The 25,429-nt window shown below is 44.6% G+C and overlaps 2 protein-coding genes across 2 annotated transcripts in view; one reads left to right on the top strand and one right to left on the bottom strand.

The window, feature by feature from the left end:
- Positions 1-1,168: 1,168 nt before the first annotated feature.
- The window catches only part of SYCP2L (synaptonemal complex protein 2 like), a 58,315-nt gene continuing 34,054 nt past the window's right edge, over positions 1,169-25,429 (bottom strand). Inside the window, exons 19-32 of the mRNA XM_060244365.1 lie at positions 24,671-24,720; positions 23,855-23,903; positions 20,758-20,917; positions 19,976-20,025; positions 15,977-16,103; positions 12,810-12,886; positions 11,552-11,621; positions 10,320-10,454; positions 7,751-7,869; positions 7,514-7,608; positions 4,397-4,496; positions 4,235-4,305; positions 2,583-2,652; positions 1,169-1,267 (exon numbers count right to left, since the gene is read on the bottom strand). Of these exons, the coding sequence (XP_060100348.1) occupies positions 1,205-1,267; positions 2,583-2,652; positions 4,235-4,305; positions 4,397-4,496; positions 7,514-7,608; positions 7,751-7,869; positions 10,320-10,454; positions 11,552-11,621; positions 12,810-12,886; positions 15,977-16,103; positions 19,976-20,025; positions 20,758-20,917; positions 23,855-23,903; positions 24,671-24,720 (1,236 nt within the window). The 3' untranslated portion in view covers positions 1,169-1,204. The remainder of the gene's footprint in view (positions 1,268-2,582; positions 2,653-4,234; positions 4,306-4,396; positions 4,497-7,513; positions 7,609-7,750; positions 7,870-10,319; positions 10,455-11,551; positions 11,622-12,809; positions 12,887-15,976; positions 16,104-19,975; positions 20,026-20,757; positions 20,918-23,854; positions 23,904-24,670; positions 24,721-25,429) is intronic.
- LOC132574761 (nuclear transport factor 2-like) lies at positions 11,714-12,125 on the top strand. Its single transcript, XM_060242999.1, has one exon. It carries the CDS (start codon positions 11,725-11,727, stop codon positions 12,106-12,108), a length of 384 nt encoding a protein of 127 aa, XP_060098982.1. The 5' UTR covers positions 11,714-11,724; the 3' UTR covers positions 12,109-12,125.

The following is a 25,429-nucleotide window of genomic DNA, read 5'->3' as shown; positions in this document are numbered from 1 at the left end:
TTCCTCCTTGACCTCTGGGAGCCGCACAAGGCATGTGAAAGAGTTGCAGTTTGGCCACCCTTGGCCTAATTAAGCTTGGTGCAGAAACAGATGGGAATCCTCTGATACCTTAAAGTCTACCCAGTTTTTATTCCAGTTCTATGCATTTTAAATTTATTTTAAATACGCTATATAATTCCAGTAGATTTTTTTTTTTTTTGCTAAAACGCAATCACACTTGTTGGCACCAACACAATATTAACAACTAGCTACTCCCCATCATGGTAACAAATTCCAGAGGGGCTAATCTACTGCAGCAAAAACAAACTTGAGTTTTACAGCACCTCAGAGATTGGAGGAAATGTCATCTAGGCAATAAACTCTGGAATAAAAAAAAAAAATCTTTAAGACACAGCGAGTCTCCTGTTTTGTTGTCACATTCAAGGTGTTACTCTGTGAAGTGAACAGGTAGCAAGAGACTTTACAGATGGAGGTGCCCATTTAATGACACTGAACAAAACACTTTAAAAGCCTCTTCTGATCTGCTAATCCCGTATGTTTCCTCTATTTAGGACAAGCCAAGTTGTCTCATAGCAAAGCATGGGGTTTTTTGTTTTTTTAAAGCTTAGGTTACAAAATATAATAGACCCTGGTGGGTTTATAAAATATGATCAGCTGAGTTAAAGAGGGGAAAATAGCTCACAATACCATACAATCCCACCCATGCTTTCTGCATTTCAGCTACTTTGAATGTTGGGAGCTTTTCAGTGCTGTCCCCAAGTGGTCAAGACAAGAAATGCATAGCAGTTTAATTTAGTAGGAAAGGAAAGGTCCCCTGTGCAAGCACCAGTCATTTCCAACTCTGGGGTGACGTTGCTTTCACAACATTTTCACAGCAGACTTTTTACGGGGTGGTTTGCCATTGCCTTCCCCAGTCATCTATACTTTCCCCCCAGCAAGCTGGGTACTCATTTTACCGACCTCCGGAGGATGGAAGGCTGAGTCAACTGAGAGCCAGCTACCTGAAAAGCCAGCTACCGCCGGGGATCGAACTCAGGTCGTGAGCAGAACTTAGGACTGCAGTACTGCAGCTTTAACACTCTGCGTAGCATACAAATAGTGAACTGTATATAAACGGACAGAAGGTAAATTGGTCAACAATCGTTAAAAAGTTATCCAAACATTTGCCTTGGAGGATCTTTAAGTTTATTGCAACCAATTTTTATCAGTCTGAAGTAACAATGAAAACCTTGTCTCTCTCCTCCTCAAGGTCTACAACTTTTCCAAACTGTGGAGAAGGAAAAAAAGGTATCTCAATATGAAAGTCAGAAGCTGACCATTTATTAACATTGATCCAGTGTATTTTAAGCTGGTTTAAAAGTTCAGTGCCTGCAATTAAATCATCCAGTGCATTTAATGGATACAATACTGACCAACAATTGACTCAAACAGCACACCAGTTTCAGCTATTTCCTTGAGGAAGGGGAGTATTTATTCCAGGGCTTTTTTTTTGTAGCAAGAACCCTTTGGCTATTAGGCCACACACCCCTGATGTAGCCAATCCTCCAAGAGTTTACAGGGCTCTTCTTACAGGGCCTCCTGTAAACTCCAGGAAGATTGGCTACATCAGAGGTGTGTGGCCTAATATGCAAAGGAGTTCCTGCTACAAAAAAGCCCTGATTTATTCACATTACTTAAAAAAAAGAAGAAGAAAAAGTAAAGATAGTCCCCTGGTGCAAGCACCAGTCATTTCCAACTCTGGGGTGACGTCACATCATGTTTTCACAGCAGACTTTTTTTTAACGGGGTGGTTTGCCATTGCCTTCCCCAGTCATCTACACTTTCCCCCCAGCAAGCTGGGTACTCATTTTACCGACCTCGGAAGGATGGAAAGCTGAGTCAACCTCGAGCTGGCTACCTGAACCCAGCTTCCACTGGGATTGAACTCAGGTCATGAGCAGAGAATTTGGATTGCGGTACTGCAGCTTTACTACTCAGCACCACGGGCACTTATAGTCCACCTTTTTCACAGGGACTCAAAATGGATTATACATAGTGAGTCAGTACAATCAACAAAACAAGTCATTCAATAACCTACATGGCTTGGGCTTGTCAGATTCTTAAAACTGTAGGTCAGAGTGACTACTTGTGTAACGGTGGAAGGCTTTACTGTTCTGTATAAATTATTGATCTCAGCCATTGAAAAAGACCTTACTTCTGGTGGAAACAATCTCAGGCAAGGGGACCCCAGAAGCAAGAGTCTTCAGAGTCTTTTTAAGAGTTTTATTGTCTTCCAGAGTTTTTTGTCTTGTTAAATAATTCCTTGACCGCTCTGAAGGACTTTTGTTTTGTAGAGTGAATTTGTTTAATGAGATGTGGAGTGAGTAGCTTATCGGTACTTTGCTACTGCTGGAGACATAGGATTTGAACATTTCGTATTAATAGAGTAATTGCATATAACTTCATATTTACTGTTGTGCAAAACATACAAAGTTCACTGTGATATAATAAATTGTATGAGGAGTGCATTTTCCTGTGTTTTATATAGCTGTAGTTTTAACACAGGAGCCCATTTTTTGCTACTGATTGGTTACAACACATACCTTGACATTCTGGCCTGTCTCCTTTTGATTCCTTGCTATTCCATCTGGCCCTGTAGCCATGGACTGTATCCTGCAAGAAAGGTAAACCTGGATGTAATCAGGCTTATTCACCAGAATGTATTACTCAGCCTCCACCAGCTGCAGGTCACCAACTATAACGGGGAGTCAGAAGAAAGGAGCAATGGGAATATTTCATTCCTCAAAAGGCTACCTGCTTAGTTTGACTACGAGCACATGGCAGAAGGGTAGAACCCCTGTGTGTTAGTCCTGTGCAGGGGTGGAGTTCTAGCAGGAGCTCCTTTGCATATTAGGCCACACACACCCTGATGTAGCCAATCCTCCAAGAGCTTACAGTAGGCTCTGTAAGAAGAGCCCTGTAAGCTCTCGAAGGATTGCTACATAAAAGGGGTGTGGCCTAATATGCAAAGGAGTTCCTGCTACAAAAAAAAAAGCCCTGGGCAGGGCACTTATTTACATTATTTTTAGTCTGCCTTTCTCACAGGGAACTCAAGGGCTCTTATTACAGGGCCTACTGTAAGCTCCAGGAGGATTGGCTACATCAGGGGGTGTGTGGCCTAATATGCAAAGGAGATCTGGCTACAAAAAAAAGCCCTGCTGGCAGTTAAGTTTCGTCAGTTGAAGGATGGGGGCAGGTTCAGTGAGAAAGGGGAGTTTGCTGAAAGGAGAGTGTGACCGAGACAGAGTCCATTTTAACAGGAGTGTAAGGGGAGAAAAAAAAATGACTGGAAAGGGTTTTCTTTCCCTGGCATGTACTATCTTAAAACTACCAGCCCACTTATGATCACAGGCTATATTTAAACAGTTTTTGTACATGAGCTGTACACTCAACACAATGCACAGCAGCCAAGAAGGTCAGAGCACCTGCTCCGGCTGCAACGCCACTGAGGATGTTCTCCGCAGCCGAGAACGAAACGTCTGGAAGAAAAACTTTCTCCAGTAGAACATGGCACTTGAGCCCGAAAGATTCTACAACCCCTAATGATGTTACCAGCTGTGAAAACCTGAAATCTTTGATAGTTTTTGTACAGTTTTGAAAGGGAAACCCTCTTGTCTCGGAAAGTTTATCTCAGCCCCCAGTTATTGGTCCAGGTTTGGCTGGATTTAATATGTGGGCTCAGAACCAATCTTCCTCCTGCCGAGATTCTCTAATTTCTCCCCCTTTTTAAGAGGCTCCCCAAGAACTCACATGTCTATGTTCCATCTAGAAAATGGAGAGTCACGTGCCTATGTTCTATCTAGGAGGGAGAGTTAAATGTCCAATTAACAGGTCACACCACAGTCATTTCGATAACTTGGGGGCAAAGGACAGTATTTTTCTCCAGTAACGACGTATTACTGGAAAAGTACAATCTTTCTGAAATGGAAGTCATTTCTTGGTCATTAGCTATACTGACCTGGGAAGGGACATACATTCACAAACAGATACACCCTTGCTAAGATGGCCATGTGGAAACAAAGGGCCACTGGGCTGGATTTGCAACCTTTGCCTCTTGAAGACACCCTTGGCGACGAGAGAAACAGGCCACAGAAGCACACAGAAGAACAGGGTGCTCTAGAAACCAAGCCACCGAAAAAGTGCTCAAGAAAGACGCAATTCTGCCCACTGGGACAGACAGCAGGAATAGAAATACCTCTGCATTTGATGAGCACAAAAAGCATTCAGTTTTCTGTTCAGCTTGTTTGATTGTTTAGTCCAAAATTCCTGAAACAATGTTCTCAACATGAGTCTCAAGTTAAAACACTAAAAATTCAATCTACAGAAGATGCAGGACAAAGCGAAAAGAGATACCTACCACTGTATTCCTCTCAAGACTTGAGAGAAATTGAACCCTCATCTCCAGGTTGTCTAGTTCCTTCACAACAATCCTGTGGAAGTTTTCCAGTTCCTTTAGCCTGATGCAAGGGGAATACCGGACACTAAATTTTCACTGATTAAAATATACACAGGATCACACAGGCTAACTCCTCTCCAGTTTCATTGGGTGCCACTGCTATACATTGGCTTTGAAATTAACAAACTGAGGTACCATCTGGTCCAGACATTTTCCACACTGTGTTCCCAGATTTTGAGAACCTTGTGTTGGAAAAGCAATAAGAATGGTAATGGGAAGACTATTTCCACACAGCGACTGATCTTTTCTTGCAACACACAACCACAAAGGGGCTCATGGTGTATTCTACGTCACTTGTTCAGCTCATGCACAGTTCTACCATTTAGCCAATGCCCCGAAACACATGCCCTACAAGCAGAACCCCAAAACCTCTGCAATGCAATCAAGTTTCACAGGAGACAGGCAAATGCTCCTTGGCACAGAGGGTAATGGAGAACGGTTACCCTGGAGGTAGAACATTTTTTTAAAAACAGATCCAATTTCACGGGGAGGCAAAAGGATTTCAGAAAAGCACACCATGTTTTTTTAAAAAGCCCAACATAGCTGGAATCATCAAGCTACGAAGCAGCGTTCTGTATAAGCCTCCCACGTTCTGTAAACACTCACAGAGAACTGTTCTCCCCAGGACCACCTTAAAGGTCAGAGCAGTTGTTTGGAGAAATATAGCCCCTTCCCATCTACACCTTAACTACAACAAGCAGCAGATGATAGAACCATCCATAAGTACCTAAACAAGGGGTGTCAAACATGTGGCCTGGGGGCCGAATCAGGCCCTCAGAGGACTCCTATCAGGCCCTCGAGCAACTGGCTGCCATCTGCTTCCTTTTCCCTCTCTCTTGCTTCCGTCTGCATCACAGCTTGATTTGTCAGGCTTGCTCAATTGCACAGGAGCCACAGAGCAAAAACCTCTGTTTTCTCCATTGGCTGAGGCTCCTCCCTTGGGGAGGAAGGGGGGGGGAGAGCTTGCTTTGTCAGGCTCTCTCAATTGTACAGCGGAGCTACTGAGCTAAGCCTCTCTTCCTTCTATTGGCTGAGGCTCCTTCCCCTCCTAGTCCCCTGGGGAAGGAAGGAAAGAGCTAAAGCTTCCTTTGCCCAGTTCCCTGGATCCCATGGAAGAGATACAAAGAAAGCAACTATAAGACCAATGAGTGCTAATGTTTTAAGCATGTTTTATTTTTTAAGTTTTTTTTTTAAATCTTTGTGTTTGTCTGTGTCCTTTATAAAATTTATATCTCTGCTACCTAATCTTAAATAGGAACACAAATGGCCTGACCCAAGATGGCCCAGTTCAACATTTATGTCAGATCTGGCCCTCATAACAAATGAGTTTGATACACCTGGCCTAAACCAACATCACACTGGGCTTTTCGCACCCTAATTTTTCTTGCTTTTGCATTCCTGCTGCTGGGGGACAAGGGTCTGCTCTGCTCTACATGTGTTTTGCTCCCTGAAGTTGTCAACTCAATATTGCAGTGCTTTATGTCCAGCATAAAACCCTGCCGTTTAAATCTAGAGGGAGGGATGGTGGCTCAGTGGTAGAGCATCTGCTTGGTAAGCAGAAGGTCCCAAGTTCAATCCCTGGCATCTCCAACTAAAAAGGGTCCAGGCAAATAGGTGTGAAAAACCTCAGCTTGAGACCCTGGAGAGCCGCTGCCAGTCTGAGTAGACAATACTGACTTTGATGGACCCAGGGTCTGATTCAGTAGAAGGCAGCTTCATACGTTCATATGCCAGACTTGCAGATAATAATACTGAATCGACCATTAGAGAGAGCAAAACATGCAGAAACGTGGGAGGGGGACCTGAAGCAGCAAGAACACACAAGCAAGGCAAAAGAGAATGCAGAAAAGCCCACTGAAGAATATCCCTTTCCCTGCTTGCATGGATGGACAGCAATGGAGAAGAGAGCTCCAACAGAAAATTAGTTGTTATTCCTAAAGACAGCCCCTGGTGCCAGTGCAACCTTAAGCCAACTTTTCACAGCGACTGACGTGATGATGTATTTTGAAAGCTGGTAAGGAGCCCCGTGGGGCAGGGTGGAAAAGCTGCAGTACTGCAGTCCAAGCCCTTTGCTCATGGCCTGAGTTCGATTCCTGGTGGAAGCTGGCTTCAGGTTCACTCAGTCTTCCATCCTTCTAAGGTCAGTAAAATGGGTACCCAGTTTGCTGGGGAAGGCAATGGCAAACCACCCTGTAAAAAGCCTGCCGTGAAAATGTCATGATATGACATCACCCCAGAATCAGAAACCTTGTGCTTGCATGGGGACTACCCTTTATCTTTTTAAGGCATGCTCACTTCCTGCAATCACAGTTTGCCCTACTAATTATCCTTCTAACTGGAGACAACTGATTAATGATGCGGACCAATAAAATCCGCATGAACTTAAACTGCCTCAAATCAATGGTCCATTTAACCTTGTAATATTTACTCTAACTGGCAATACATTTTGGAATGAAAGAGACTGGGAATCAAGTCTAGGACCTTCTCCACAGAAAGGAGATCTACCTCGATCTACCTGAGCTCTGGTCTTTCCCCAGTCCTATTCTACTGCTGTCCAGACATGTAAATTGGCGTGGCAACCAACACCAAGAGATACCACACAGAACAGTTCTTCTGGATAAAAATGGCAGGAAGACGTATACAGAACTCTGCTTCTGCCCTGTGTCCCTAGCTTAAGGAAAGGATTCCTTTCTTACAGCCAATGTCAGGCAAGAAGATGACTGCAGATTTATACTCCACCCTTCTCTCTGAATCAGAGACTCAGAGCGGCTTACAATCTCCTATATCTTCTCCCCCCACAACAGACACCCTGTGATGTGGGTGGGGCTGAGAGGGCTTTCACAGCAGCTGCCCTTTCAATGACAACTGCTGTGAGAGCTATGGCTGACCCAAGGCCATTCCAGCAGCTGTAAGCGGAGGAGTGGGCAATCAAACCGCACTGTAAGTGGAGGAGTGGGGAGTCCACACACTTAACCACTCAACCACTACACCAAACTACACCTAAGCCTCACCACTCACCTGCACTGATGGATCTGATTCAATAATGCTGACATATTCTGTTCAGGTGACTTCAAGGTATTTTGCGTGTAAATCTCTATCCTCTTGTATCGAGACTTAGTCACAGTGCCAGTTGATTAGGCAAAGGGGGAAAAAAAGATGCAGATGAAAATATCTAAATGGTGAAATATTCCTCCAAAACTGAGTCCCCTTACACTCTACAAAAGTAAGCCTCCTGTTACAAAAAAGCAGAGTTACCCAAAATGTTTTCTTCAGTTCATTTGTGAAGGTCTCAAATGCAGCAATGACACCTGAATCACCAATGTCTTCCCGGAACATGGCGGAGACATTATCTTCCAATGCATCTAAAGTTTCTCCTGTGAGAAAGAAGTACAGCCCTGTATTGAGTCTTTCACAGGGCTTTTTTTTTTTGTAGAAAAAACCCAGCAGGAACTCGTTTGCATATTAGGCCACACACCCTGACACCAAGCCAGTCCGAACTGGGTTCCTGTGTATTCCTGCTCAAAAAAAAGGCCCTGATTTTTCATAATAGCGAATGACGTACTTGAATTCATTCAGAGCTGTTCATACACCAGAACATAAGAGAAGCCATGTAGGATCAGGCCAGTGGCCCATCCAGTCCAACACTCTGTGTCACACAGTGGCCAAAAAAAACCCCAGGTGCCATCAGGAGGTCCATCAGTGGTGCCAGGACACTAGAAGCCCTCCCACTGTTGCTCCTCCCAAGCACCAAGAATGCAAGCAGACACATACAGTCGCTGATGCTGGATCTAAACAGCAAAAAGCCAGTGCCAGGCACTTCCACACATACAAGATAGAACTGCTTAGCACAAATGGCAAGAAGGTCCTGGCTTGGGTTCACCCTTCCACTGCAGTCCAAAATGCCTCCTCTGGATGCAAACTAATGCCTTGGAGAACTTGCTAGCAATGATTCATTACCTTCAAAGCAATAACACTGCACACGATTCTTATTTTTTACAATGTACAAAACATCTGTATAAACAACTCTTTGACATTATAGTTCTTTTGCCTTACACATATGAAAAGACTAGGGACTATGATACCTAATTCAAATATGATACAGCTAAAATCTAAGGACTACTTGGCCCATTAGAACTACATGTCCATTAGACTAATATAAGGAACAGGAAACGAGGGACAGGCACAGACCCAAACACTGTGTTACGGGCTGAGCGTGGGTGAGGGCAGAGTCCAAGTCCAGTCCGGGGTCAAGCCAGAGAGTTCAAACCAAAGCTGAGCCAGAATGCTGAGTCAGAGGGCAGAAAGAGACGTTGTCTGGAGCCAGGAGTCAGAAAGCTAAGGGTGCAAGAGCCAGGTGGATGCAAGTTGTGCTGAAAGCGACTTGTTGCTTCCACAGAGAGCCCAGCCCTGAGCAGGGGGGCTAAATGGGCCTCTGGCGATGCCCCAATTAGCAGAGCCAGTTTGATGTGGTGGTTGAGTGTGTGGACTCTCATCTGGGAGAACAGGGTTTGATTCCCCACTCCTCCACCTGCAGCTGCTGAAATGGCCTTGGGTCAGCCACAGCTATCGCAGGAGTTGTCCTTGAAAGGGCAGCTGCTGTGAGAGCCCTCTGAGCCCCACCCACCTCACAGGGTGTCTGCTGTGGGGGGGGAAGATAAAGGAGATTGTAAGAAGGGCAGAGTATAAATCTGCAGTCTTCTTTTTCTTCTTTTAGCAAGCAGGGAAGCTCCTGCTAAAACTCAGGACTCAGTGACCTCCTTCCTCGCAGGCGTGAACCCCTCTGCCAGGCCACTAACCCTCAACCGAGCTACCCATGAAGGTTAATCTTGCGGCTCCCTACTGGCAGCTGTGCTTCCTCACCCTCTCCTGCTGCTGGGTCAGGTGTGGGGAATGCTGGCTCAGGCAAGCTGTCAACCTCAGCAGCACCAGAGCGGCCAGCTATGGGCTCAGTTGCTGGCCCGGGCCAGGGTCCTGCCTCGTTGTCATTGTTACCCATGATGTACTGAGCCAAAGACCAGCCAGGACTTTGCCTGGTTTGGGGCCTGCGAACTGAGGTTGGAAGAAGGTGCCTTCCCCAGACACTCACCCCAACTTTTCAGGCAGGCTCGGGATTGAACTTGGCATGACACATCTCCACAGCTTCTGCTTGGCGTAGGACCCCCCCCCCCCCCGGCAGTGTGCCTGCATTTTTCAGAAGTGACGCAAGCATTTGTGTGACTTTCAGAAAATGCAGGCATGCCAGAGGCAGGACCTGATGCCACCTGATATTGGTGGGTGTGTGTTGCATCTGGGTAATGCAAGCATGTTGGGTGGCAGGGCCTGACACCGTCCCAACTGGTTCTGGTGGGGTTTGGGGGTTTGGTCTGTAGCTGCCTGGCTCATGAACTCAAGACCAGACCAAGATTTTCTGTCTGCGTCCATCCCTACAGGAAACTCACAGTATGCTGAATGGTGTAACATGTTCCTGGGACCTTGAAGACGAACTCGGCTACTTTTCTGATTATTTCCATGTAAAATTACAAATACACACTATCAAGACCTCATGCTGGAATCACTCTTCACTCCAACCAAGTGCCTTAACTTCAGGAAAACCTCTAGAGTTACAGATCTGATTTCTCAGTCAACGAATAGCCACAATAATTAAACAATGACAGATTACATTTTTTAAAAAAAAACCCCAAATCCTCCACAGTAGCTGGAAGACAGACCTACTAAAAATAAGAGTTTTGGAAAACAAGTAAGTCTTTAGGATTTGTAGACTTGTAGTGATTAAAATGACAGAGAGGTTTAGAAAAGTTGATAGTATAAAGCAGCCTGAGGTCACCTTTATGGATTTCCTCTTCTACATCCATGGAATCAAAAAGTTGTTTGGGTTCAAAAGAAAGGCTAGAAGACAGCTCGTTACTAAAGTTCCTCTTGGTGGCTTTCAATCGCTTCTCGCTGAGAACACTTTGGAAACCTGATAGAAACAAGAATATCATATCTTGGTAAATCCAACTGGGCAGCCGTGTAGGTCTGAAGCAGAACAAAATTTGAGTCCAGGACACCTTTAGGTAGGCCTCGGATTCAGCAGGACCTCACAAGAGTGCAGCTCCTGAACCTTTCTGAGGGTTCCCCCTCCTCCTCCCCACCTACCTTGTCCATTGGATAGGAGGCGCAGCTGCATAACAATCCCTGGATGAGCTCCACCACCTGTGTTTCTACAAAACGACCCCTGCCTTTAAGACCAACGAAGTTTTATTCAAGGTATGAGCTTTTGCACGCACGCACACTTCTTCAGACACAATGAAAAAGAAATGTCATACATTCTGCACACTAATTTCTGTATATTATATAGTTTATATAATATTCTGTAAGCTAATTTACTGCACAACCCCTATATGTATGACCAAGCATTCCCTTTAGAATGAGTTAGTGTGAACCAGCTCACAGATTTCAGGCTCACACATTTTTGTCTTCGCTTGGGAAAGATGGCTCCAGAGCAAACTAATTTATGCAGTAACTCACAACTTTAAGGCCAGTAGTTCACGAAGCAGAATTTTTGCTCACAAGGCTCCATAGCTGAGAGGGAGTATGGTGTATGACCGTTATTTCTATTTCCTTTTCACTGTATTTGAACAAGTGTATGCGCACACGGAAACTCACTTTGTTGGCCTTAAAGGTGCCCCTGAACTCAAACATCATTTCTTGGTGCAACTGGAGTTTTGCAGGGGTTTAGAAGGCTCTGCTTTTCCCATGTCCCTAGATGCTAACTCTGTTTTGGAATTAAATCTTTTGATTGCCATAGATCTGCCAAATTAAACAAACATAGGAACAGATCATTATGACATTCAGGAAAATCAATTTGGTCCCTTACAGAGTACATCCAGGAGACCACGCTGATTATCTTGCAAAGATGATCACTGCTCAATGACACAGGCTGGGCTGCACAGATGAAAAGAGATCAAAAGCAGGGGAAAGTATCATCCCTTCCCCCTTAAAGCAACTAGGAGAGTGGTTGCTCAAGTTTGCCCATTGTCCCTCCTCATATTTTGTTTCATGCATGTCCATCCATACCTGCGAGTTTGCACTTAGATTTAGAGACCAGGTCTTTCAGAGGCAGAGTACTGGATGCAGCGCCATACTTCTAAAAAAGAATGAGAAGCATTAACAGTAAAATTTCAAGCTCTCCTGCCCAAATGTCAATTGGTTTTCACTGGAAACACCCGGGCCGGAGAGAGGCGTATAAAATGCTTGCAAGACCTATTTGGGAGCAGATTGGAACAAGTTTTATACAGTTGTATTGTCAGCAGTTTGATACTCGTGGGGAACAACTAGGTGTCTTTTATACAGATGCTTCCTGCTTATCATGGGAAGGTCAGCAATTCCAAGGAAAAGCGGCCATTATGGAAAAACTGATGAGGCTTCCTTTCCAAAAAATTCAGCACAATATAACCTCCCAGGGTCATCAGCCAACTCCTGATAATTGTATCCTTAGTATGGTTGTCGATCAGTTGAAGGTGGACGATGATCCAGTGATGGGATTCCACCAGATGTTTGTTCTCAAGAACATTACTGACAAATGGATTTGTTTCAATGACACATTCAGGCTTGCTCTTTACAACTCTGCCTAAAATGTGTTTTCTAATGTGCCTTTGGCTAGTAAATTTCTGATTAAGCAACAGTTTAAAAGTTGTTTCAAAGTCACCTTTCTCTGGCTATGTGACAAAAAGAATGTATATATTCCGTTCGAAACACTAGGTAATGTCATTGGGATAGTTCCCACAGCATACACATCCATTTTTCTATCCCATGTGTGTTTGTGTGTGGCTCCAGCGTATGCAGTCTAGTGGCACCGCATTGCATTAAACTCCCTGCAGCTTGGAAAAAATGATTCTATATATAATAAAACTATGTACCTGTCAATAACAACAAAAAAACAGTAAAATTTCTAGACACAACAGATTCTTTAGAAGTGCTGTGTGATGTTCCCACATAACACCTGAAATTCAGGGGTAATAACATTTCAGTAAGTTGAATGTGAACCCTCATGTCCCGTGCCATGATGATATTGGATTTATATCCCACTCTATACTCTGAATCTCAGAGCGGTCACAATCTCCTTTACCTTCCTCCCCTACAACAGACACTCTGTGAGGTAGGTGGGGCTGAGAGAGCTCTCCCAGAAGCTGCTCTTTCAAGGACAACTCCTGCCAGAGCTATGGCTGACCCAAGGCCATGCTAGCAGGTGCAAGTGGAGGAGTGGGGAATCAAACCCGGTTCTCCCAGATAAGAGCCCACGTACTTCACCACTACACCCAACTGGCTCTCATACCTTGCTTCCATCAGCATCCGAGTCATCAAGGGAAGAAACATTTAGTGGCAAATTGGCATCCTCCATTTCCAAGCCATCTGGGAGAAACAAATTACCTGTCAGATATATGGCAGAATCTTGGCGCCGTTAGGAGGGGAAAGTCCTAAAATGTGCCTTTCCTAAAAATACATAAAGTCACGGAGCTATCAAACAGTAGTGCTCTTTTTTCCAGCCATATGAACAACAGCGTAATTTGACAGTCTTTATACATAGAAGAGAAGCCTCGTGGCACAGAGTAGTAAGCTACAGTACTGCAGTCCAAGCTCTGCTCATGACCTGAGTTTGATCCTGGCGGAAGCTGGGTTCAGGTAGCCAGCTCAAGGCTGACTCAGCCCTCCATCCTTCCGAGGTCAGTATAATGAGTACCCAGCTTGCTGGGAGTAAAGTGTAGATGACTGGGGAAGGCAATGGCAAACCACCCAGTAAAAAGTCTGCCAAGAAAATGTGATGTGACATCACCCCATTGGTCGGTAATGACTCAGTGCTTGCACAGGGACTACCTTTACCTTTATACATAGAAGCCATTTCTTACTGGAGCCTGCCCTTGCCTCCCAGTCTCCCACCCTGCATGCAGGAGAGAGAGGCAGCAGACTGCAGAAGCAGGAGCCTTACAGTGCATTCCAAATCCATTGAAGTGGACAGGCTTCGAAAGGCGTGACTTCAATGAGGACTGGACTGTTTCTTACTCCTTCTTACAATGCTACTGGGTGTATCCCCTTCCCAACTTCCATATAAGTTTACCATTATTTCCAACAGGAGAAAAAAGGAGCTGTGGGGGGGGGCACCATTGGAGGGGAAGAAAGCTGTACCCAGCAACCCTAAAATGGGAGACTGCATCACCACCAAGCTTGGAGAAACGTCGACTGCGGGGTGACATGATAGAGGTTTACAAGATTATGCACGGGATGAAGAAAGTAGAGAAAGAAGTACTTTTCTCCTTTTCTCACAATAGAAGAACTCGTGGGCATTCAATGAAATTGCTGAGCAGACAGGTTAAAACGGATAAAAGGAAGTACTTCTTCACCCAAAGGGTGATTAACATGTGGAATTCACTGCCACAGGAGGTGGCAGCGGCTACAAGCATAGCCAGCTTTAAGAGAGAATTGGATAAAAATATGGAGCAGAGGTCCATCAGTGGTTATTAGCCACAGTATGTATATATGTATATATATACGTGTGTGTGTGTGTGTGTATGCACACACACACACACACACATATTGGCCACTGTGTGACAGAGTGTTGGACTGGATGGGTCACTGGCCTGATCCAACATGGCTTCTCTTATGTTCTTAACACAATACTCCCTCCAGATACAGGAGGAGAAGGGTTTCTAGTTCTTTGCTACTAAGTTAGTTGTCTATCCTGTCTCCACTCTTTCCTATCAATAGTGTACTTCTCAAATAAAGAGAGGGTATAACCCTATTATTGGCAGGTAAAAAAAAAAAAAAAGTAAAGGTAATTGCCTGTGCAAGCACCAGTCGTTTCCGACTCTGGGGTGATGTTGCTTTCACAACGTTTTCACAGCAGACATTTTACGGGATGGTTTGCCATTGCCTTCCCCAGTCATCTACACTCCCCCACAGCAAGCTGGGTACTCATTTGACCAACCTCAGAAGGATGGAAGCCTGAGTCAACCTGGAGCCAGCTACCTGAACCCAGCTTCCGCAGGAATCGAACTCAGGTCATGAGCAGAGCTTAGGAATGCTGTACTGCAGCTTTACCCCTCTGCGCCACGGGGCTCTTATGGCAGATACGAACCCTAAAATAACCTGCTCGGTGGCAAAATACCAGTCGACAGTGCTTTCCTTAAAACATCCCTGAAACTGTCCTCATAAATATTATGCACCATAAATTTATTTTTACAAATTTAAATTCCAAGGGGTTTTATTAATTTAATAACAATGCTATGTAGTTCTTGATTTTAACTTGATTTTTAAACTGTTGTGGAATTTTTTTCTGTAAATTTGCCTTTGTTTGCAGTTTTATTCAATGTCCTGTTTATTATGCTGAGCTTAAGACCATTGGTCAAAGAAGCTAACAAAAAAAGGGAAAAAATGAAGAGAGGATTCAATCTCTTTTAAACTTGGAAGCATGGCTCTGTGTAGCTTTGTAAGCTGAGTAACCTAGTAAAGTGATGCTCCTGAGCTTTTAGCTTTATTTAAGCACTCTGCTAACTAGTGGGAACTGGACCAACTATACCAATTAATCCCAACACACACTACCTTCAGAGCCGATCAAGAAACAAAGGATTTTTGTCTCTGTTATCCTCACCCCACCCCATGCCAACATATAATGGGTTGAGAACCATGGATGAAACTTTTCCTCTCCAAAACTAATTTGGAAGGGGGAAACACCTAAACGCAGCCTATCACTACAGGCCACAGCAGCAACAGATCATATACAGTTTTTTTTAAAGGGGGGGGGGTAATGCAAGCATGTTGGGGACAGGGCCTGACACTGTCCCAACTGGTTCTGGTGGGGTTTAAGGCTCGGGGGTTCGGTCTGTAGCTGCCTGGCTCATGAACTCAAGACCAGACCAAGATTTTCTGTCTGCGTCCATCCCTACAAGAAACCCACAGTACACTGAATGGTGTAACATGCTCCTGGGACCTTGAAGACGAACTCGGCTACTTTTCTGATTATTTCCATGTAAAATTACAAATACACAGTATCAAGACCTCATGCTGGAATCACTCTTCACTCCAACCAAGTGCCTTAACTTCAGGAAAACCTCTAAAGTTACAGATCTGATTTCTCAGTCAACAAATAGCCACAATAATTAAACAATGACAGATTACTTTTAAAAAAAAAAAAAAACCCAAATCCTCCAGGCCACAGCAGCAACAGGTCATATACAGATTTTTTTTAAGGGGGGGGGGGGGTTGGCCCAGGCTAGCCTAACCTTATCAGATCTTGGAATCTAAGCAAGGAGGGCCTGGTTAGCATTTATTGGGAGACCACCAAGGAAATCCAAGGACTTTACACAGAGACAGGCAATGGCAACCCACTTCTGAACTTCTTCTCCCCTGAAAACCCTATCAGTTCAACGTGAGTTGACTGCAACTTGACAGCATTCCGCCGCCACCACCATCACAAGGAGCATGTCGTACTTTGAAGGGAAAACATACTTCGACTCCTACGTGCCAACGGGGTTGAAGTCATGCCAGTTTGCTGCCCTGCTAAGAAGTCTTGTAATCTTATGCTCAGTTTCCTTCTTTTCTCGGCCATGTCTCTGTGCATGGATGAATTCCCGGCCTGGAAGAAAAATTTGTAGGCGTCTAAGTTTGTTCATTCTGTAAAGGGACACGAGAGACTGCCTGTTCCTGAATACCTCTTCCTTCAATCAAACATCCCGTCTTTAAGAGGCAAGAAAGAAAAACAGGTTAACATTCATCCTGTGGGGATATTTTGTCATGGCTTGAGTTTTGTATTGTTCCTGTTATGCATGCATGAGCAGCCCAATTAGCCCAAGTTTGGCCCATGCTGGTCAGTGCTTGGGAGCTAAGGAGAGTCAGTGGTAGAGCATCTGCTTGGAAAGCAGAAGGTCCCAGGTTCAATCCCTGACATCTCCAACCATGCAAATAGGCGTGAAAAGCCTCAGCTTGAGACCCTGGAGAGCTGCTGCCAGTCTGAGTAGACGGACTGAGGGTTTGATTCAGTAGAAGGCAGCTTCATATGGTCAGTACTTGGCTGGGAGACCATCAAGGAAGACTGGAGTTGCTAGGCAGAGGAAAGCAATGGCAAACCACCCCTGCTTATCTCATGCCTGGAACTGCCCTGTGAAAGAGGTCACAATGCATGCAACGTGATGGAGGCGCAAGTAATCTGCAGCTCCATATTGACAGAATGGAACCATTTTATTCCATCTTGTCAGTTTCTAGAGTAGAAAACAGCACATGCAGCAGTGGCCCAAGTGTCAGGCTAGGACTGGGAAATCCAGGGTCGCGTCCCCATTTGTGCCCTGGAAGCTTGCTGGGTGACCTTGGGCCAGTCACATACTCTCAGCCTGACTGACCTCACAGAGTTGTTGTGAGGATATAATAGAGGAGAGGAGAATGATGTAAACCTTTTTTGAGTCCCCCCCTTGGGATGAAAGGCAGAACCATCTAATGTCAAGGGCACCAAAATAAAGATGTCCTTGTACTTGCTTATTCTCAGCTATCATAAGCTAGCCTGGGGGTGGCCAAACTTGCTTAATGTAAGAGCCACATGGAATAAATGTCAGATGTTTGAAAACCACAAAGACATGAATTTCAGATATTTGAGAGCAGGAAAGGAAGAGGGAGGGAGGGAGGGAGGGAGAGGTAGAAAGAAAGCAATGTTAACTTTAAATGCATTCTCCAGAAGCATTTCAGCTTAAGGCATTATTAGAAATAGAGAAAGAAGGGGATCAGAAATGGATAAGGTTTGAGAATGAAGCTAATAATGGGGTAGGAAAACATGGCATCTTTACAAACATGGGGGCGAAGGAACTTAATTTAAACGTGGGACCAAGGAAAAATGGGCTAAATGTTTGGAAGAAATGGCAACCGAAATGGCTAAATCGGGTATCTAGATGGACGCCATTAGAAATGTTGATGGAAGGAGACAAGGAGCATAGGTGGAGTGAACTACTTAAGGCTAAAGGATTTAGAAGGGTAGAAGATTTGTTAATAAATGCATTCTCCAAGCTGCTGGCTGGCTTGGAGAAGTGATTTAAAGAGACAAATGCCTTTTCCAAACTAGCCAATGGGGCAGCACAATATGTATGAAAAAGCCACATGCAGTTCCTGAGCCTTAGTTTGGCCAACACTGAACTAACCAAAGAAAAACAGGTTCCAGAAAATGCACACTGCATCCAGGGAGAGAAGATTTCATAGATACCGTCAGCTGCAGTAAAGTTCTTCTGTATGCATACAAGGGGTTAGATCCAGCTAGTTTTACTGCTGGTGACAAAAGGAAGCAGGAATCCCCACTGGACAGCCTCCAAATGCGATTCTGGGGATCACCAAAAGCCATTGGGGGCTACAGTAGGGAAGGGCACTGGGTAAAGTCAAGTAAAGAAGCTGGCTGGACCAATCCCCATGTTTAAATCTGTTGGCATAGGAAATAATGCCTAGTAAGGCATGAGGCAATGCAATTAATCTGACAGCTGCTGTCAAATAGCTGTCAAGTAGATGGACTAAAGATGATCTGACCAGATGGACGATGTAACCAGGTAAGGAGTGCAGAACGACTCAGAATGACTCAGCACTGTTTCCTCATTGATGCAGCAATTAACGGCAAATGTATAAAACTAGAACTATGCTGTACCACCTATCCTCTCACTATTATTTGATTGTCTGGCGAAGAGCTGTATATACGTATATAATAAATCTTGTATATAGTTTAAGAGCGCAGTGTGGTGTTGGCTGTGTTAAACTATTCCTCATCGAGTGAACTGGCAGAGGCAGACAAAGGCAGTCACAAATCTGCTAACTTCTACACCGACAAAATCATGCAAAGCTAATGTTAAAAAACAAACAAACAGTGGTCTTAATTAACCTTAAAATATGATTATGGAATATAAGGGAGGAACTGGACTATTAAGGTAGGCAGGGTCCAAGCAGTTTAGCGCCAATACATTGAACTGTACCCAGAAGAAAACCGGTCGTGACTCATCCTTGTCAGGGTCTCTACGCCAAAGTCAGACCCAAACCCAGCATGTTATTCCCCTTATCAGGTCCACCAGATTCAAAGCATAAAACGTTAAGTCTGGTAAAAAATGCTTTAAATACATTCTCCAAGCTGCTGGCTGGCTTGGCTTGGCGAAGTGATTTAAAGAGACAAATGCCTTTTCCAAACCAGCCAGACAATGGGGCAGTGAGGACTTTGAGAGCTGCACAATATCTATGAAAGAGCCACATGCTACTGGCCACCCCATTACAAGCTGAGTTTCTAGGTTGAAAAATGAACCCACCAAGGCCGACACACTATGGGACCACGGGCAATGGACCAACGCCATTCATGTGTCAAACATGCAGCCCAGAGGCCAAATCAGGCCCCCAAGCAACCGGCTGCCATCTGCTTCCTTCTTCCTCTCTCTTGCTTCCTTCTGCATCACAGCTTGCTTTGCAAGGCTTGCTCAACTGCACAGGAGCTACAGAGCAAAACTTCTATTTTCTCCATTGGCTGAGGCTCCTCCCTTGAGGAGGAAGAGGGGGGAAGTAGAGGCCTTGCTTTGCCAGGCCTCTCAATCGCACAGCAGAGCTACTGAGCCAAGCCTCTCTTCCTTCTATTGGCTGAGGCTCCCTCCCTCTTGGTCCCCTGGGGAAGACAGGAAAGACCCACAGTTTCCTTTGCCCGGTTCCCTGGATTCCATAGGAGAAATACAAAGAAAGCACCTCTAAGACCAATGCGCGCTAATGTTTCAAACATGTTTTTTAAAAACTATATCTTTAATTGTGTTTGTTTGTGTCCTTTATAAAGTTTGTATCTCTGCTACCTAATCTTCAATAGGAACACACATGATCCAGTCTAACATGGCCTGGCCTGACAAGGTCTCATTTATGTCACATCTGGCCCTCATAACAAATTAGTTCCACACCCCTGATCTAGTATGTCTGTATCCTGCCCTTTTTTTACAGAAGTTCACAGTTATATCTTCATTTTATCCCCACAACAACCCTGTAAGGTACACAAAGAGCATGACTGGCCCGAAAGTCACCTTGAGAACTTCATGGCAGAACTGGGATTTGAGTCCAGACCTCCCAAGATCCTAACTCAGAACTCTAACCACTACACCACACTGGTCCTCTTCAGAGGGCAACATGAAATGTCACCTACACCTCCTGGTCCTGCCTACCTCAGGTATCAGGTATCCAGCTTTGGGGAACTTCTCTTCAGCCAGCCACCAAATCTGCAAGCACATTTCTGAAGCTATTGGCCGTTAAACTGTCTTTAAAAATTGACCAAGGTTAAGTGGCGAAGCTGCAAAACAACTCCAGAGCAGAGATGTTTGAGCAGGAAAATGAAAAAAACAGAAGGCCTTCTGACACTGAGAAACGGCACAACCAAGCTAGAATCAAAAGGAAATGAGGACCTTGCCCTAAGCTGCACTCCTGATTTCCCACTAATTTTAAAAACAGAATTAATCTATATTTTCTTACCTCCTTTGCATGGTGATCGCTGCAACTACTCGGAGAAGATAATGGCAACACTAAGAAAAGATAAGCAAAAAGTATCCATTGTTAAAGGTAAAGGTAGTCCCCTGTGCAAGCACCAGTCGTTTCCGACTCTGGGGTGACGTTGCTTTCACAACGTTTTCACGGCAGGCTTTTACAGGGTGGTTTGCCATTGCCTTCCCCAGTCATGTACGCTTCCCCCCCGGCAAGCTGGGTACTCATTTTACCGACCTCGGAAGGATGGAAGGCTGAGTCAACCTGAGCTGGCTACCTGAAACCAGCTTCCACCGGGATCAAACTCAGGGCATGAACAGAGAGTTCAGACTGAAGTACAAATATTAAGCTTCACTAATGTAGCCAATTGGAAGCAGAATTTAGGCAGCTGCTGCTGATTGGTTTGAATCCTGTCTAACGTTTTTGTGGGCAGAAGAGGGAGCAATTTTTACTGATCCTTGCTCCCACTATAGACCTCCAACCTCCAACCCACACAACCTCAAGTAACAAACAACAGTCACCAAGTACTAATTATTCAAATAAGAGAACTACTTAGCCTCCTCAGGAGCAAGCTATAGCCAAACACAGGCTGAAACTTGATAGTCAGCTGACACAAATCACAGGTATGGTCCCTTATGGGCACTGGCTGTAAAGTTAAGCACTCACTTACTTGGGAGTAAGTCCCAATGAACTCAGTGAAACTAATTTCAAAACAAGAATAGGATTTAGAAATTTCTAATTAAGTTGGACTGTATGGTACAAATCCATCTTACCTTTCAGATTGCTTCTGACCTTTGGCCTTCTATGAGTATAGCAAACAGTTCTGGACCTGGATTTTTTCCGAGAGTCGATGATCCAACTTTTCTCACTAGCACTGTTGCTTGGAGTTTCATGGTTGCTTTCAGAGAACAGATGATCCTTGTAACTAGCCGACTATGAAAAGGTGGGGACAAAAGACAGTTGTCCTTTATCTGCTGTTACACATGAAATTTTCAAGTATCTCAAAATCAACCACTCGCTGCTATTGATTAATTACATGATACATCTAACGTGCCAGTTGATGGGTGTACAACCAAACTCACAGTCAGTGTATATTGGGAAAGACTCATGGAGCCAGAGAAAAAGGGCAAATATCTCATACACACACACCCTCTGCCCTTTCAATTGGCAAAGCTAGGTAGGCGGGAAAATAGAAGCTCCTTCTCCCCCTCACGGAGGTCCCTCTCAGTGCCAAGTGAATGAGCACTTTTCCCTTCCTTTCCTTTATTGACCAATGGTCTTAAGCTCAGCACAATAAACAGGACATTGAATAAAACTGTGAACAAAGACAAATTTACAGAAACAAAATTCCACAACCGTTTAAAAATCAAGTTAAAAACAAAATTATGGGGGGAAAGTGTAGATGACTGGGGAAGGCAATGGCAAACCACCCCGTAAAAAGTCTGCCGTCAAAACGTTGTGAAAGCAATGTCACCCCAGAGTCGGAAATGACTGGTGCTTCCACAGGGGACTACTACCTTTACCTTTATTATTAAATTCATAAAAACCCCTAGAATTCAAAGTTTTATTATAAATTTATAGTGCATAAAATCGATGAGGACGATTTCAGGAATATTTTAAGGAAAGCTCTATTGACAGGAACTTTGCCACCAAGCGGGTTATTTCAGGGTTCACATCTGCCAGTAATAGGGTTATCACCATATAACAGTGGTCCCTAACCTTTTTGGCACCAGACAGTTTTTTCACAGACCAGCCGGGGGGGGGGGGGGGGTTGATTTTGGGATGATACAATTGTGCGCTTTATTTCTATTTGGTGTGGCGGTTAAGTGTGCAGATTCTTATCTGGAAGAACTGGGTTTGATTCCCTACTCCTCCTCTTGCAGCTGCTGGAATGGCTTCGGGTCAGCCATAGCTCTCATAGGAGTTGTCCTTGAAAGGGCAGCTTCTGTAGAGAGCTCTGTCAGCCCCACCTGCCTCACAGGGTGTCTGTTGTGGGGGAGGAAGGCAAAGGAGATTGTGAGCTGCCCTAAGACTCTGAAATTCGAAGTGGAGGACAGGATATAAATCCAGCGTTGCCATCGTCTTCTTATGACTACATTGTAATATATAATTATACAACTCAAGGCCCGGTTGCTACCAGGCCACGGACTGGTACTGGTCCACAGCCTGGAGGTTGGAGACTCCTGCCCTATAGGTTATCAGCACCAAGTGAATGAGCATTTTTAAGGTTAGTTCCCCTGATGTGTATCTGACTGCAAGCAGGGCCGGTGCGTGGGAGTAGGCCAGGTAGGTGGCCGCCTCAGGTGCCACGTGGTCTACAGGGCCACCAGACACTCCCTTCCACTGCGCCACCACACCGCTCTTGCCTTCCCGGGTCTGCGCAGATTCCTTGTAAGGAAAGGCAGCCTCTGAAGAGCGCAGGTGCTGCTCAGCCGCTTTTGCCTTCCAGGTCTGGTGGGGGCAAGGCTTAGGGCGACACAACCCGTGGCCCTGGCCCTGACTGCAAGTCCAGTTGCACACCTGTGACCCAACACATGTTGGGTGAACTGTGTTGCTATATTTGTTGCTCTTCAGTCGCACAGTCGAGTCCGACTCTTTGCGACCCCATGGACAAAGTCACGCCAGGCCCTCCTGTCTTCCACCATCCTCCAAAGTCTGCTCAAATTTGTGTTTCTTAGATCAGTAACACTGTTCAGCCATCTCATCTTTTGCCGTCCCCTTCTTCTTTTGCCTGCTGCCTTTCCCAGCATCAGGGTCTTCTCCAGTGAGTGCTCCCTTCTCATTTAATGGCCAAAGTATTTGAGCTTCAGCTTCAGAATCTGACCTTCCAGGGAACAGTCTGGGTTGATTTCCCTTCGGACTGACTGATCTGATCTTCTTGCAGTCCAAGGGACTCTAAAGAGTCTTCTCCAGCACCACAGCTCAAAAGCATCTATTCTTCCATGCTCAGCCTTCCTTATGGTCCACCTCTCACAGCCATACATGGAACACTGGGAATACCATCGCTTTGACTATCCAGACTTTTGTTGGCAGGCTGTTTATATTGCTATACTCTAAATGAGACCATTAATCTATTATGTTCAGTTTTGTCTACTGTGCTTGGCAGTTGCTCTCCAGAGTTTCAGGCAGAGGTCTTTCGTATCACATTCTTCCTATTGGATCTTTTTAAGTGGTGATGCCAGAGGTTGAGCTTGGGACATTCTGCATACAAAACAGAGCCTCTCCTGAGGCGGCACAGTTCTGCCCCTCAACACAGAGCTAGTTCAACGAAAGGTTACATCTGTTTGCTGGATTTCACAATCGTATCTTCCTCAATGGGAAATAAGCTTTTAAGAAGTATAGCCACCTTCAAGAAGGGTTTAGATAAAAATATGGAGCACAGGTCCATCAGTGGCTATTAGCCACAGTGTATGTGTGTATATAAAAATTTTTGCCACTGTGTGACACAGAGTGTTAGACTTGATGGGCCGTTGCCCTGATCCAACATGGCTTCTCTTATGTTCTTAATATTTAATACCCACAAGGGCCTGGGGGGTGGGAATGGGGAAGGCAGGAGACAGAGTCTCGCCCAAAATGCTAGTGATAGGTAAGCAAAAACCCATTAGAAAAACTGTACCCGTACTTATCTAAAGAAACAGGACTTTAAAAAAACAATCAATCACATTCTGATATTGTGCCTAATTTGAGTGTTGCATCAAAAGCAGATAATTAAAAGCCATGCAGATCTGACCGTCTAAATAAAACTCCAGAAGACAGACCTTTCCTCAATGTTGAGAAGTTACAAGGATGAATTTATTCATGTACATCTTCAGTCCACTATGATTAAAACCTCTACCCCATAACAAAATGTATTAAATATGAGCATATTACCTTTCTTTTTTCCGCCTTCTGCAGTTCCACAGTTCTTTTTTCCAAACTCCTGTAAGCAAAATTAGAAGCTCAGTGCACACTTCTGCAAAACACATTCTCAATGAAGGCCAGTTAAAGAGGTTAGGGGCTTTTTAGTTTGGAGAAAACGCAATTGAGGGGTGACATGACGGAGGTCAGATGCAAAATTATGCATAGGATAGAGAAGGAAGACAAAGAAGTACTTTTCTCCCTTTCTCACAAATACAAAAAGTCATGGGCACACAATGAAATTAATTAGTAGTAGGCTTAGAACAAATAAAAAGATGTACTTCTTCACCCAAAGGGTAATTAACACATGGAATTCACTACTGCAGGAAGTGGTGGCAGCTACAAGCATAGACAGCTTCAAGTGGGGATTGGATAAACCTATGGAGCCCACCAGTGGCTATTAGCCACAATGTATAGATGGAACACTATGTCTGGGGCAGTGATGCTCTGTATTCTCAGAGCCTGGAGGGCAACAGTGGGAGGGCTTCTGGAGTTCTGGCCCCACAAGAAGACCTCCTCATGGCACCTGGTTTTTGGCCACTGTGTGACACCGCATGTTGGACTGGATGGATCACTGATCTGACCCAACATGGCTTTGCTTATGTTCTTAAAACATTTGGGACTACTCTGCAGGGCCCAGTATAAACACACACACCTGGAATAGTGGAGGTTACAGTTGCATAATACTCCCAGGGTTGGCTTCTGCTCCCTTCCCCATAACTTCAGTAATTCACTGTGTACAAAGGTTAAGGTGTGTGGGGGGGAATAATCAGCATCACATACCCATACCTGTGCAAAGGGGTATCCTGGACAAAGACTTTACGCTTCATTTCGGTGACCTGGAAAAAAAATTTAACTCAAAACTCTTTCAGAAGGAATTTTAAATTTAACAATACCCCCCAAATAATAATCTTTCTTACCCCCCCCCCCAAATTAATAATTGTTTCTGGGCTCCATTGTTCAACCCCCATTAGAATTTTGCTAATTCTTAAGATCTGACAAACTTTCTAATATTTTCCCCACAAAAAATGGGAAAATAACCAAAACATCTAAAGTAAACAGATGGAAATCTTCCTCATGCCACTGTGGCCCCATGGAAGGTAATTTAAAAAGTATGATGGGCAATGTTCCCTCTAAGCTGCAGTGTCTTGTGAGCAAAAATTCTACTTTGTGAGCTACTGACATTAAAGTTGTGAGCTACAGCATAAATTAGTGTACTCTCGGGTCATCCTTCCTGAGCTAAGACAAAAATGTATGAGCTGGAGGCTAAAAATCTGTGCGCTAGCTCACACTAACTCAGCTTAGAGAGAACACTGGATGGCAGTAAGGTTAGGTGATGACAATTCTAATTCAAAAAGCATTTTAAGGTAGATGCTGAGCTGAGCTGATTTAATTTAGTACATCTTCCAGTAATGTCAGGGGTGTGCGGCATATGCAAATGAGTTGTGCCAATGAACTCTGGCACTTCTTCTATTAAATGACCCCTGGAAAAGACATTCTACAACAAGAGAAAGGCTACCTTCCTGATTAGGACAACGAAGATTTGGG

Source organism: Heteronotia binoei, chromosome 7, assembly GCF_032191835.1.
Source record: "Heteronotia binoei isolate CCM8104 ecotype False Entrance Well chromosome 7, APGP_CSIRO_Hbin_v1, whole genome shotgun sequence".
Classification (NCBI taxonomy): Eukaryota; Metazoa; Chordata; class Lepidosauria; order Squamata; family Gekkonidae; genus Heteronotia; species Heteronotia binoei.
This window is presented reverse-complemented; position numbering and strand designations above follow the sequence as displayed.

Coding starts and splice junctions, on each gene's coding strand:
- LOC132574761 (XM_060242999.1), top strand. CDS start 11,725: ATGCTTGCAAGACCTATTTGGGAGCAGATTGGAACAAGTTTTATACAG.